We start from the raw sequence: 13376 nt of genomic DNA, 5'->3' as shown, positions 1-13376 counted from the left end.
CCCGTTCCCGACCTCCTCTGCGCGAAGCGAGAAACAGAGCAAATATTCTAAGAGGAGCAAGAGAACAGCCACACGAGCCATCGAGCTCTTCCCCGGCACATAAATATCCAATGTCGATCCGATCCTCAGAAGTTCCCAGCGCAGATGACGTTGTGCACTCAGCAGCGGCCGCGCTGCCTCCAACAGTACCTCCTCAACCTGCGCGTGCTACTGCTGCTGAAAACAAACGCCTATCGACGGTGGCAGAATCACAACCTAATTCCAATCGCAATTCTGCGATATCATCCACCTCTACAGCGTCCGGGAAATCCAAACGGAAAACCCATATTGGGCCATGGCAGTTAGGAAGAACTCTGGGTAAGGGTGCTACCGGGCGTGTTCGCCTAGCGAAACACGCGCTCACGGGCCAGACGGCTGCTATTAAGATTGTCTCCAAAAAGTCTGCTGCAATGGTGCAGAGTCAGAGCATTGCTGCGATGGACAAAAATATTGAGCTTACAACGCGTGTTCCTGGCGGAAGGGTGATCCCATCTGGGATCGAACGAGAGGTGGTGATAATGAAGTTGATTGAGCACCCGAATATTATTAACTTGTATGACGTATGGGAAAACCGTGGAGAGCTGTATGGCACCCCTTACTTTCTTTCACTGATACTGGAAGGTTTCACTTCTACTTTTGGCTAATCTGGATAAAACCGCTTTTGCCTCATCAGATATCTTGTTCTCGAGTATGTTGAAGGTGGAGAGTTGTTTGACTATGTTTCCGAAAGCGGGCCTCTTCCCGAGATCGAGGCCGTTCGCCTTTTCAGACAAATCATTGCAGCACTTTCATATTGCCATCGCTTCAATATTTGCCATCGCGACCTTAAGCCAGAAAATATCCTCCTCGATACCAACTGCAATATCAAACTTGCAGACTTTGGGATGGCCGCTCTCCAACCCGCGGGCCATTGGCTGAATACTTCCTGCGGAAGCCCTCATTATGCCTCTCCTGAAATCATATACGGCCATAGATACCAGGGTGACAAAGCCGACATTTGGAGTTGCGGGATTATTTTATTTGCCATGCTGACCGGGTATCTCCCTTTTGACGGTGGCGATCTACCTAACACACTCCGCCTTGTCAAGAAGGGAGAGTATATTTTCCCCCCCTGGCTGAGCGTCGAAGCAATGGATTTGATTCAGCGTATATTACAAAAGCAACCACGGGACAGGATCAGCATCGATGAAATGTGGTCTCATCCGCTCCTTAAGAAGTTTGAAAAACACCATATTTTGATGACTTCGGAAGGGGCTTCCTTGGGGCCTCCACCACCTTTATCATACAAGGACTGCGGAAAGAAGATCACCCGTCGCCAGGATATCGATATGGAACTTCTGAGAAGCCTTCAGACACTCTGGCATGGAGCTAAAGTAGAGGAGCTTATTGGCAAATTGCTGAGTGACGAGTAAGTCCTCCCTTGAAATTATTTTAGGGATTCTCGATGACTCACATTGTTCGCAGGGTCAACCATGAAAAAATGTTCTACCACGCCCTGGCTAAATTTAGGGATGATCAACTTGAAAACTACGAAGGCCCTCTCGGATATTCTGCCAGTGACTACCACCACATATCAAGGGGCCCTGCAAAATCCCAACCGCGAGCCACAAGTAGCCGCAATACCAGTCAATCCTGGCGACGATCGCAACTGTCTATCGCAACTGGTCGATCTACATTCAGAGAGACTTCCCATCCAGAACCTAAATCTGCTCGGACAATTGCCAGCTATGACCCTTACAGGTCCTCTCGATCGCCCATATCCAATCCTCAGGCAGAGTTTGCTAATGTAACTGTCCACCGCCAGTCGTCAGATTCTCCAAAGAGTAAAGGAAGCGATAGCTCTTCTCAGGCTTCCAATTCTCCAAGCCATTTCACTCTGAAAAAGGAGCTCCCCAAAGATCGCCGTTCATTTGCCCCCAGCTCCTCCATCGGCGCTAATAGATGGAATAGAAAAGGCTCTATTTCCTCAATTCAGTCCCGAAGCTCTATTACAAGCTCCACCAGACGCCGCAATGGCTTTACTGGCCCTCGTTCGGCCAGCTACAAGAGAAATGTTTGTTTTAGACATGTCCGTAACCAACGTTCCATTGGGAGACAAACCACAGAACAGCCGGATATCACACAGACACATTCCCAATCTTCGGTGCCCCCTGAAACTGAGACGAGGGACAAGATTTCCTCTGATAGATTCAGCAGCCCAGCACTTCCTACTCCACCGCCTCCTATTCGAGTACGTAGGAACCCTAATCATGAAATGAATAAGGACCCTGCAAAACAACGCATCGCTGGCCAATACTGGAGGGATGAGGCAATCAAAGTATCGGCGGAACTTGGCAAAATCTGTGAGGAAGCATTCAATCGAACTTCCACCTCATCTAGCGCACCCTCTGTTGAAACTGCAAGACAGACTGAATCCCCTCCGACTTCAGTTTCAACTCCACAGGAAGTGAGCAGCCCTGAAGACCAATATAAGATGCGTCCACTCCCAGAGCCACCGGCCGACTCATTCAATTCTTATACAATTCGGGAGTTAGCCGATACTCGGCGTCGACTTATTGAACATTCCGCTCAGGCAACATCTGATGACATTTCCCAATATCTTTCTGAGGTCATTGCGCATCTTGATCGTCTGATAGGAGATGAACTTGCACCTAAAGCCGATAACATCCCTAAACCCTGTTCGGAAGTGCTTTCCCAAACTTCAGAATCGTTTCTACCATCCATCGCCGAGGACGCCATATTTAATGACTGCACATCGATTATAGAGAAAATTCAATGCGAAGCAAAGGCTCCAGAATACGGAAATTCAAAGATCACGAACTGGAAATCGGAAAATACAATCCGCATGGTACCTCATGAATCCAGTATTCCTGACATGGACGCGATAAAGCCGTTGACGATTCGTAAAAAATCGGGCGGCTCCTCAACGCAAAAGAAGAACCCCTCCACGAACCCCGCCGGACGCTACAGATCTGTTTCAGGCCTTTCTGATGACGAAGCAGCTGGCAGTGCTCCTACTAGCAGACGCAGTAGCAATACGCGCTATTACACCAGCGGACTAGAGCCGATAGAAGAGAATCCAAGATCCCCGGATAGTTGCAATGACGCTCGCAATTCGGGAGAGTCATGGAAATGGCCTTGGTTCAAGCACAGATCGCTGAGCCAGGAGCAAATACCACCCCCACCACCTTCCAAAGATGACACGCCGTGCTTAGCAACAGCTAGCGATGACAATAATCAAGAACTTGGGAAAAGGAAGAGCCTTCAAGAGCTATTGGAACTTGGTAGGAGGAAAAGTGTTCAGGGCCTATTAGAACTTGGTAAGCGGAGAAGTGCGCCAGGGTTATTAGAATCGGACGAGCACCCGAAAACTACCAAGACGGACAAGCTGGAGATGAAAGTAGGGAAATCCCGATTTTGGCAGTTCCGACGGAGGATATCACGGAAACAAAATCTGGTGCATGAAACGGCCGAAGGAAGTAAGATTAGCCTTTCATTCCCTTGCCTTTGTTCCAAAAAAGGGTTTTTATCTTTTTATTTTTTATTTTTTTTTTCGATCACTCACTAATCAGAAAAACCAGCCAACGACCCCAATGTACCTACCGAAGTAGCGCTACCTGTGTCTCCGTTTCCCAGCAGGGCCAGTAGCTCTATTACACGGCGTGGCACCAAGAAGAACGAAAGTCACCGCCGTTCAGGGAACCAAAATTGGTTCGCGAGATTCTTCCATATTAAGCCCGCATCGAAGACGCTGGCATTTAAAGTGTCCAAACTCCGCGCGATAAAAGAAGTTGTCAAGATCCTACACGAGTGGAATAAATATGGAATGGAAGATGTATATCTTGATAGGGCGAAGAGTATTGTGACCGGAAGGGTTGCGGAGCTAAATTGTAAGTCGTCAGACAATGGAGACGGAGTAAAAAGAAAAAGGAAGGAAATGGAGGAGAGAGTGTGTGAGAGAGAATAGACTAACGTGACCCATCAAATAGTCCTGCGCCTACGGCCCGTTGAATTTTGTGGCGAATTCTTCACCGTCCTCGAGCGAGGCAGGCATGCGAATCTGAGTCTGCTACACCTGAGACAAGAGCGTGGAGCAGCATCATCATTCCACAGGGTAGCTAATACTTTAGAGATTGTGCTGAAGAAGCGCGCCTTATTAGTCGACAATTCATCCAAGGCTAAGAGGATGATCAAGGTTCTTTATTAACTGTCTTTTCGATTTGTTTTGCGTTCCCCGCTCTTATTTTCATCCAATATACACCTTCGTTTTGACGCTGTTTGAGTATGTTAACGAACGCCCTTGATTAACTATTGGAATTGTTCTGTTAGCTAACATGATTTTCTCGCGTCGAATGTCGTATCTTATGACAGATTATTTAAAGCCTTTTGTTCGGTGTATCCCTTTCTTTCATCGCATTTATCGCATTTCCTTTTTAAAACAAAATATCGTATGGAATTTGACCCAAGTTAGAGCTGCCGTTTGTGAGCTCGTTCTTATGCTAATTTGTTGTTCGATAGTTGCGCATTCCTGATTTCCTCGTACGTTTGTTGTTGTTTATTCTCCGTTATACGCTATGTCAACTCCTTCACCCTTCTTTCTGTGAGAAAATTTTGCCCTTAATAAAGCTTTGTTCGCCTTTTTGACTCCAATTTGGTTGCCGCTCCGCTCTCATTTATGACGTTTGGATTGGATGGGTTTCGATAACGATGTCCTGGATTACTTTTACTACCTTTTCCACTACCGCGTCATCCTCGGTTTAGCCAGATTATCAAACGGGGGACCTTATCAGTCTACTGTTTGGTTAGCCTGTCAAACAATCTCCCATGCTTCTCTGTTTCTTCAGTTTGACCGGTGTATCCCAACGGGGTCGGGATGGACTTGACGCATTCTTCCACATTACCCTCCTCCTCCGGTCCGACCCCTCCGGCCCCTCCCCCCTTTTCCTCTCTTGCTCCCATTGCCAACGAAGCCCATGCCCAGTCATTCCCACAATTCTCGGTGCTGTGCTAGTAGTAATAGTTTAGTTTATTTAATAGGTTGCCAATAGTCAGACTAGTTTAATAATAATACTTACTGAATACTTTTTCCACAGAAAGATTTTTTATATTCTATAAATTTCATCTCACTATAGACTTATATAATTCTGAGATCTCGATTCAGCGAAGCTGCTCTGATAAGTGTATGATATTTGTATGATATTTTTCTTCGGGTATATATTATATATATATATATATATATTTTACTTTTTATAAGTATATTCAATTCTGGGAGCCCGGGGGTCCAATTTATTACCCCACAAATTTTTTCTTTTTCCTTTTGTTTGTCCCCTGTTTTTTGTTTGGAAAAAAAAAAATATATAAACATCCTCTACAATGATTAGAGAATGTGTTTTAATCTTACTACCACTGAGGTGATGTGTTAAAACATAAGCCAACAGAGGGGCATTAACGCAGCTGCTTCAATGGTCACATCCCTGTAGTTCAATGCTGTCTTAAGTGCAGCTCATTTTTTGAGTAAGCCTGAGGTCTGCCCAACCACTGGGATATCAACCCTGCATCATCCGCCAAACATGATATGTATAAACATTGCCGACTCAGGTCGGTTAAATGATCCATGCAGTATGATAGAATGGGACATACTCTTTAATTTTAAACGTCACGGTTTCTGGTCTGGGATTTATACGCCGGATCCCCGAAGATGTCATGGCATGGCATCTGTGGAGTGCAAACGCTGGGAAAGGGGAGAGATAGTTAACTATTCTTGCATCGTCTTGACTAACTATTGCAATGCAAGTTTTGAGGTTGAGGGCAAATCAGTTGCAAACTTCTTCTCTTCGGGCATGTAGTCCAACCATTTGAACACCTCTCTAACACGTTGGATGGGCGCCTCACGGTCCACGACAATTTCGTCAGTATCTCCACTGTCTTCACGTTTATGATCCGAGGGTTCGGCGGCCCCGCTCATCCCAGCGACTCTCTGTAATACCCATCGCATTTCTAGGAGATCCCAGCTCGGGAGCGGTCGTTTATCCGGATCATCCGTGCTAACGGTAACTCTCTGCCCAGATACAAGAGCCCCGTACCTAGGCTGGCCGTTCTGCTCCCTCTTGCCTGTTATAAAAGACAGACCCTCACAATCGTCGTAATCATAGAGGCCCCGAGATGTCTCCGGTTCACTAAGTAAGTTGATTTCATCTTTTCCGTGCGCGGGTTTTTTTTTTTGCCAGTAGAATTCGATTTGCATCGCCTTTCGATTAGCAGACAAAGCCACAGGTCGCAGCGCGAACCTACCCGCCCCCCAAAGCGCATGGGCACGTTTATCGAGACTAAGAATATTCGAGCAAGTGTCGACAGGATAAGGAGTCAGGTTTGGCGAATCCCGAAAGAGTTCTGTCCTCCATCTATCCACCCGTTCCTTCTCCCAGAATATCTCCAGGAGATCCCAAAATCTCTGAGAAGCTCTTGGTTCTCGCTGTGCCGCTCTAAGAAGACAGGATGGGTAGATAGATATGCGCCGCTTCTGGATAGGACCATCCTGTGAGGATGCACCTATAATTATCCCTAGTCTTGCACTATTTCAGTTGTTAGAACTTTGCGATTCCATTTGACTTACGCTGACGAACCTGGTCACTCGCCGAAGATGACCGACGCATCGATGACGCGCTGCTCTTTACACTTGCGTGGTGTAACCCTGAAAAAAAAAAAAAAAAAAAATGCGCGTCAGAAAAGCTTTCTATTATGGGTGGAAGTACCGGTGACACTCACATCTATCGACGAGTGAATCGGAGTCCTTAATGGTTGCCTCCAAAAACCCACGAGTGACCGAGGCTTTAGGCATCTCACTCACATCGCGAATCATGCTCTCCAATTTCGAAACACCCGCGGTTTGGCACAAAGCCCAGAAGCACGGTGGTCACATCATTTAAAAGCGTTTCCAACTGCTTCAGGATGTCCGTTCGCTGGCTTGAACGTATATTCCAATGTTCACCTTCTAGATCGCTCAAGGGAATCTTCGAAGTCATGCAAGTCGACGCCATCTCCGTTATTGATTCGAAGCTAAACAGGAAATCCGACTGCGGTTGGCCCTGGGGATCAGGGAGTCAAAGACAGAAGGTCAGTTGAGTCAGCATGACGTTTTTGGGCTGATTCAAAAGAGGAACAGAAGGGAACTTTATTCTTCCGTGGTTGAGTGGCGACCTTAGGAGGAGGATGAGGTCGCTGAAGGGACGTTGAGAGCATGTTTGGCTTCCTCTGTTCCCTGTTTTTCTCCCCGTCTTGCCCGTCTTGACTTGTTGTTTGCTCCTGCTTGGTCAGGGGAGGCGGATGGGAAGAGGAGGAGAATACGGTTGAGAGGCTGTTCTGACTTCCAGAGACGCTGGCCTGAGTAGCTGACTGACTGGGTAGCTGACTGACTGGGTAGGTCACTTCCGGGGCAAGCTATCAGTGTGTGGTTGCGAGCACCAGGAGAAGCAATATGGGCTCTCTATCTCACTATCTACCCCGTGACCCACAGCGTACGCGCCAACCTCAAATTAGAGTTTCGCCGCGTCCCAACCAGTCGGGTCCGTTCCCTGGTTTCAGGATCCTCAACCTTGGCCCATTCGGTTTAGGCGGATTCATATGAACTATTCCTTTTTTTTCTGTTCTTCTTGATAGATAGATAGATACAAGGGACACAAACAACTACCATAAGTTTCTCTAATCAGTGTTTTTAATTCCAACTCGCTCAATTCACACAACCCTCCCAAAAACCTCTACTAGCAGCAACTTGGGGGCAAAAGAAAAAAAAAAAAGCTCTTAACTTGCGTATGATATCATCGTCCTCATCAATTTCACGCACAACAAACTACTACCACCCCCATTCCAATCTGATTCCAGCGCATCGAACTCATATCCCCAGCCCAAAAAGCAACCAACGCAAAAGGGGGTTTTGAAAACAAAAGGGACAGAAGGCCACCCAATAGAGTCAATGAAAAAAAAAAAAAAGGGGAGGAGGGGGGAAGGGGGGAACCAAAAAACCAAACAACAGGCGGGCAGGTTGGAAGGCACGCCAAAAAGCACCACCGAAAACAACGAGAAGGGGTGCCGGGAAACAGAAGGGCAAAACACATAGATCAGAAAAAGCCGCCGCAGACCAATCACCAATTCAAACCAGTCTTGTTATCCACACGCAAAAACCAAAACCAAAACCAAAAAAAAAAAAAAAAACAAAACAAAAAACAAAAAAGCCACCCAAAAAAAACCGAAAACAAGCAGATCACAAAAAGCCACCCATCCCAATTTTGCAACGTTTCCCTCCCTCAGTTTATATATGTATATATGTATGTATTGTTGCACCCCGGTCTCCTTGTCAAAAAATAGGGAAAATAAACACGTTCAACCACCCTGTAGATCGCTCGTTGCCTTATCGTGCCCGAGCATAACATGCATGCAATTTTGAACAAAAGCCTCCCAGTTGAAAAACAACAGCCCAAAAAAAAAAAAAAAAAAAAAAAAAAAGGAAGAAAAGAAAAGACAAAACGTAGCAGACACGAACTACTCGCATCGTACACACACGCGGTGTGCAGGGATATCACCTCTCCCTTGCCAAAACATATATTGGCGATTGCATCCAAATAGATTCTCAGGTCCGCTCTTTTCTATGCCGCATTTCTCATGGAAGAGAGCAAGGGCCAGCCAATTTTCCACGACTGTAGATCGGACAAAAGGACCAGGGGACAAGGGGGAACGATCGAGAAAGACAAAAAGGCAAAAGGCGGGAGACGTACGTAAGGAATTAGAAGAAAAAAAGAAAAAAAGGTGATAATCGTCGCTACTTCGCCTCTATTTTCACTCCGTACAGAGACAAAGATAAATAAAAGAGAAGGACGAAACCTGCAACTAGTTTTATTTTTTCCTTTCCGTTTCCTTTTCTTTTCCAACAACCCTTTGCTTTTTTGCCTTTGCCCGTTTGTAATGTCTCCTCGACGTCTTCGGACAATAAAATGCCCGAAGAACAAGAAAACGAAAACGAAAACAGTGCACAAAAGAAATAAAAACAGAATTCACAAGTAGCCTCCTGAATTGTCGACGACGTAAAACAAAATAAAACAGAAGGCCTCCCAAAGACATAGGAAATGAAAAACAAGAACAGCACGTTGCGAGCGTATAAAAAACAAAAAAGAACACAAAACAATAACGCAAAAAGCAGAAACCGATTTGGGATTGAAAAGGAGGAAGGGGAACATAGGGTGAGAAATACTAAACAGTGTTTCTTTCTTTCTTTCTTTCTTTTTTTTTTATCATTGTATTGATTCGGCCCGGGCTACCAACAAAAGAATTGAAGCTATTAGTGTCATAGGTACGTATATTTAAATACGATAAAAAAACACCATGCTCAATTTCCTTCCTGGGAGCTCGCTAGTTAACTTTATACGTGGCCCGAGAGTCGGTTGGTTTGGTGCTGTTTAGGTACTTCTTTGTCTTTGGGGGGGGGGAGGGAAGTGATGAGGAGAAGCAGGAAAGGAGAGAAGAAAATGTGATTAACGGGTCGCCCCATGTAGTTTATATAAAGTGAACTCTTTTAGCGGGTTGTTTATGAAAGGGAGGAAAGAGAATTAAACGCAAAACAAGTGGGGTAACTGGGAATGAGAACGCATGCAATGGAGGAAAAATCTGCTGGAAGGGGGGAAAGGACAGCAAAGTCAAGAAACAAGAAACCAAGTCCAAATGCGGTGGGATATTCTCATTGCTGGGAATGGAATCATTTTTCACCACAAAAACTACCAATGGCTTTCAAATAAGCAGACAGGGCCCGATTTTGGGAAACAAGGCCTCTAGAAATAGAGTCGCCGGTTATCCAAAACGAACAAGATACGCCCTGACCAAGCATTCGCAGCACTCAAACGTGCATGACGGTGGATGAACATGCTTTGATAGGATGCTATTGTCGCATATATACTGAGACTGTCGTCAAAGCTCCGCGAAAACTGTGACCCTTTGGAACCGTAGGTCACACGCTGCTCATTTGTGAAATTTGTGCCTTTGCAGAGACATACCCGATCATCCGCAGAAGTTTAGACGTGGTTTTGCAGGGGTGACGCGAGCTGTGTCCTCGGGATGAGCACGCTTGATGGCCTAGGTAATATAATGGAACCAGATGACCCAGTTACATATCCTTGAGAAATTTTCCTGGCTGTTCAACCAGCTGCTTTCGATTGCAGTTACCAGGAAATGGTTTTAGGGCAGAAGTAGTCATGTGATCCACCCCGAGCACCTTCCTTGTATGCATTGTAGTACTCCTGCTCTGGAGTTCTGGACGTCGGAACGCAGACCTGGAATGCTCAGAGCCCGCGTGAAAAGGGATGCCGTCTCAATTAAAAATAATGTTAAAACAATTTGTAGTATCAACGAATAATCTCGTGACCAGCACGACATTTCCTCAACCCCCTCTCCTCTCTTTTTTTTTTTTCTGCTTTCACATTTTTTACTTTTTCTTTCCGTGTTCAGTTCGAAAAGAGTATTTCTGACTTGATTCATAATTTAATCGCGTTTCTCTTCTACTTCGTAATTCCCCATATTCCTGTCACGTAATACCCTGATATAGGCGCCCATCGAATCCGAGAGTTAAACCCTCCGATTCAGGGCATTGAGCATGTCGCTGTCGGTGGAGCTTCGTGTGACTTGGGTATCTGGACCCAGCATTTCCCTCACGCTCAGGCCACGACTGCCAGATGAGCCAGTTGCTGGCCCTGGGGGTGGGGTTCTAATTGGCATAGAAGGTGGAGGGTGCTGTTGTTGGATAGGTGGATATGGGAGATTGGACGATGTAGAGCCGTGCGGCGACGAAGAATGTCGATGCTCGAATGAATATTGGGAATGTGACGACGAACGTCTGTCGTACGGCGCCTGGGATGTATGGCTAGTGAATGCCGCCCCAGAGACAGCCGTTGAGACAGGAGGAAGGGTGGTTGATTCAGAGAAGCTGTATTCTCTCGAGTCACGCGAGGCTACCGAGGATCTCTGTCCAGAAAATTGTGAGACATCAGAACTCGAGGCCGAAACAGGGTCGCGAGAATGATGAGGAAGGGAAGGCTCGTCGGGGCGGGGACGTTTCCGACTCACATGATCTGGTTGCATAGGTGGAGGTTGTAAATGAGGGGGTGGAGGGCGCTCGTCGACGAGAGGCCTTCCATAAGCGGGAGGTGGATATAAACTTTGTGGAGGCGGGAGAGGTCCATCTTGTGGGTGTTGTGGTGGTTGCGGCGGAGGAAGTGGTTGGCCATGTGCACCATATAATGGGATCGCATCTGCTCGAGGGCCGCCCCGTGGTGCCGTGGTGCGAAAATGATTGTAAACTGCTTGGGCAGGGACAAAGGCTTGCGCTTGCGATGAAACCGGCGTGAACATGCATTCCTGGTTAAATCGAACGCAATTGCTGCATCGTCCATCCTGAGAGGATTCGAATCCAGAACATCGAATCTACAAGGAAAGAGCAAGGGAAATTAATTTAGCTGCTATAAATATATAATCCTTGATTGCATAAGAACATCAGCCAAGGCATGAGTACAAAATGATCGACTAACCTTCCGTCTCCTACAATACCTGCAGGCTATCGCAGTTCGTTGTCTTGGAGCGGCAGCCGGATAAACCACAGGGGGTGGAGCTGGGGCCGGGTGGCCATATATATCAGCAGGACGTTGGTATGCTCCATGTGGTGGAGGGAGTTGGTATTCCTGCGGAGGGTGTTGGAGGTGTGGTTGTATCGTGGCCATTGTAGACGGCGGAGGATATTGGTAAGACTGTTGGGAGGGTTGGGCCTTTTGTGTTATTCCCCTTTGGGTCAGAACGGTGTTCCAAGTTTAAACAGAAAAGACCCGCAGATTGAAGAGCAAGGTAAAATTGATAGCGAGAGCAGGAAAGTCAGGTGTAACCAAAAAGGTACAGAGAATTTCTTTTCAAAACAACACAGGCAACGAAGCAAGCATGCAAGCAAATATCATGGAGAGGTTGGGCAAGAGTAGAGGAAGGGGTGGCGGCAAGGAGGAAAGGAGGGAGTACGGACAGGATGCTGTGATGAAGGAGGATAATCAGGTTGACCGGCGGACCATGTAGGAGGTGGATACTGTCCCTGGTGGGTGGGGTCGTTGGACATTTGTTGTAGCCGTGGGGTTATGGGGAGGGAGCGCGGGGGGGTTCTTTCGCTAGAAGTAGGAGGGAAGAGAGGTGAAAACGGCGCGGTTGCAGCGGTGGCGGTATGGGCGAGGAGAGATGGAAGGATTGATGTGTATATAGATTGGCCTGGAAGGAGAGCTGTGCGTCGCCTGTGCGTCGGTTCGTGCGTCGGTTCGTGCGTCGGTTCGTGCGTGACAACAGGGGCCGCAGGGTTTTGGGTGGAGGAGGGATTGGAAGGGAGATAGGTGTTCAGCTCCCCTACACAGACGTCACGACGCGCGGGATGGCCGGGACCGGGATCAGGGCCGAATCAAATGTGCGGCGCTTCTGCTGTGTGATGTCTATGTGCGCATGGATGGACGTCCCAGTTGCAAGCACAATCGGTGAGACTCGGCAACTAGCATAGCCCTTCCACTGTGGGCGGGCAAAGCTGGGTTTCTCAGACCTGCTTCAGCGAGGGGCAAGCGCGGCCGGCAGCGGGCAGTTTGATGACTACCGCCGCCAATGGTTATATAACGACAGAAATGGGACGGTAGAAGAATCGGGCTTTGATATGTTTTCTATCCTTTGGTGTCTTGGTTGGTGTCTTGTCTGTTCTTTGCAGGTAAAGGAGAGAGGTTGGCCCGCAGGACGATGGCCCGCAGGACGATGCGCTTGAGGTTTACGGGCCGGGGTAGGTACTTAGGGCAGTCTAATTGGGGAATGATCCTACAGAGTCCGTACGGGGAACCAGATGCCGTAAACGTGCGTCACAAACGAATGTCGTGGGGTGTAGGGTTGCTTGCTTGTCCTGTCTGCCTGTCTGCTTGGCTGCCTTTTCTTCGTTGTTCTCTTTTCTTCCAACAACGAAAGAAAAGAAAAAAATATATCACTTGTCTGCTCTCCCCAGTGTGGCGATGGTAGGGAATGAAGAACGGGTGCAGTGAACAAACGCCTGCACGGCCAAATCGACAGAACCAAGCCGGGGAAACAGAAGGACAAACGAACCCTCAACAGAAAACAGTCAACACACGCACTGACCTGAGATAGACTGGGGAGGCAGAAGGAGGGAGAGGGAGAATGGAAAGGGGAGGCAAGAGGCGGAGAGGCGGAGAGGCGGAGAGTAAAGGAGAGGAGTGGAGAGGAGAGGAGAGGAGAGGCGAAAATAAAGTGCCACTGGTAAACGGAAGAGTCACCGCCCCCGG

General features: G+C 47.4%; 3 protein-coding genes across 3 annotated transcripts; 2 read left to right on the top strand and 1 right to left on the bottom strand.

Annotated features, from left to right (window-relative positions):
• Positions 1 to 110: 110 nt before the first annotated feature.
• HCAG_03182 (hypothetical protein) lies at positions 111 to 4246 on the top strand (the record flags this gene model as incomplete). The annotated part of the gene is made up of 5 exons (XM_001541035.1): positions 111 to 622; positions 713 to 1447; positions 1504 to 3359; positions 3612 to 3929; positions 4029 to 4246. The coding sequence occupies 5 exons, from the start codon at positions 111 to 113 to the stop codon at positions 4244 to 4246; spliced, it is 3639 nt and encodes a 1212-aa protein (XP_001541085.1).
• Positions 4247 to 5688: 1442 nt separating this feature from the next.
• On the bottom strand, positions 5689 to 7076 carry HCAG_03181 (predicted protein; the record flags this gene model as incomplete). The annotated part of the gene is made up of 4 exons (XM_001541034.1): positions 5689 to 5770; positions 5820 to 6588; positions 6653 to 6730; positions 6887 to 7076. The coding sequence occupies 4 exons, from the start codon at positions 7074 to 7076 to the stop codon at positions 5689 to 5691; spliced, it is 1119 nt and encodes a 372-aa protein (XP_001541084.1).
• Positions 7077 to 10672: 3596 nt separating this feature from the next.
• Positions 10673 to 13298, top strand: HCAG_03180 (predicted protein; the record flags this gene model as incomplete). The annotated part of the gene is made up of 7 exons (XM_001541033.1): positions 10673 to 10933; positions 11160 to 11356; positions 11629 to 11720; positions 11990 to 12128; positions 12313 to 12575; positions 12907 to 12936; positions 13222 to 13298. 7 exons carry the CDS (start codon positions 10673 to 10675, stop codon positions 13296 to 13298), a joined length of 1059 nt encoding a protein of 352 aa, XP_001541083.1.
• Between the last annotated feature and the right edge of the window lie 78 nt (positions 13299 to 13376).

Source organism: Histoplasma capsulatum, genomic scaffold (genome assembly GCF_000149585.1).
Source record: "Histoplasma capsulatum NAm1 scaffold_3 genomic scaffold, whole genome shotgun sequence".
Taxonomy (NCBI): domain Eukaryota; kingdom Fungi; phylum Ascomycota; class Eurotiomycetes; order Onygenales; family Ajellomycetaceae; genus Histoplasma; species Histoplasma mississippiense.
Note: the sequence above shows the minus strand (reverse complement) of the source record. Positions and strands in the feature narration are given on the sequence as shown.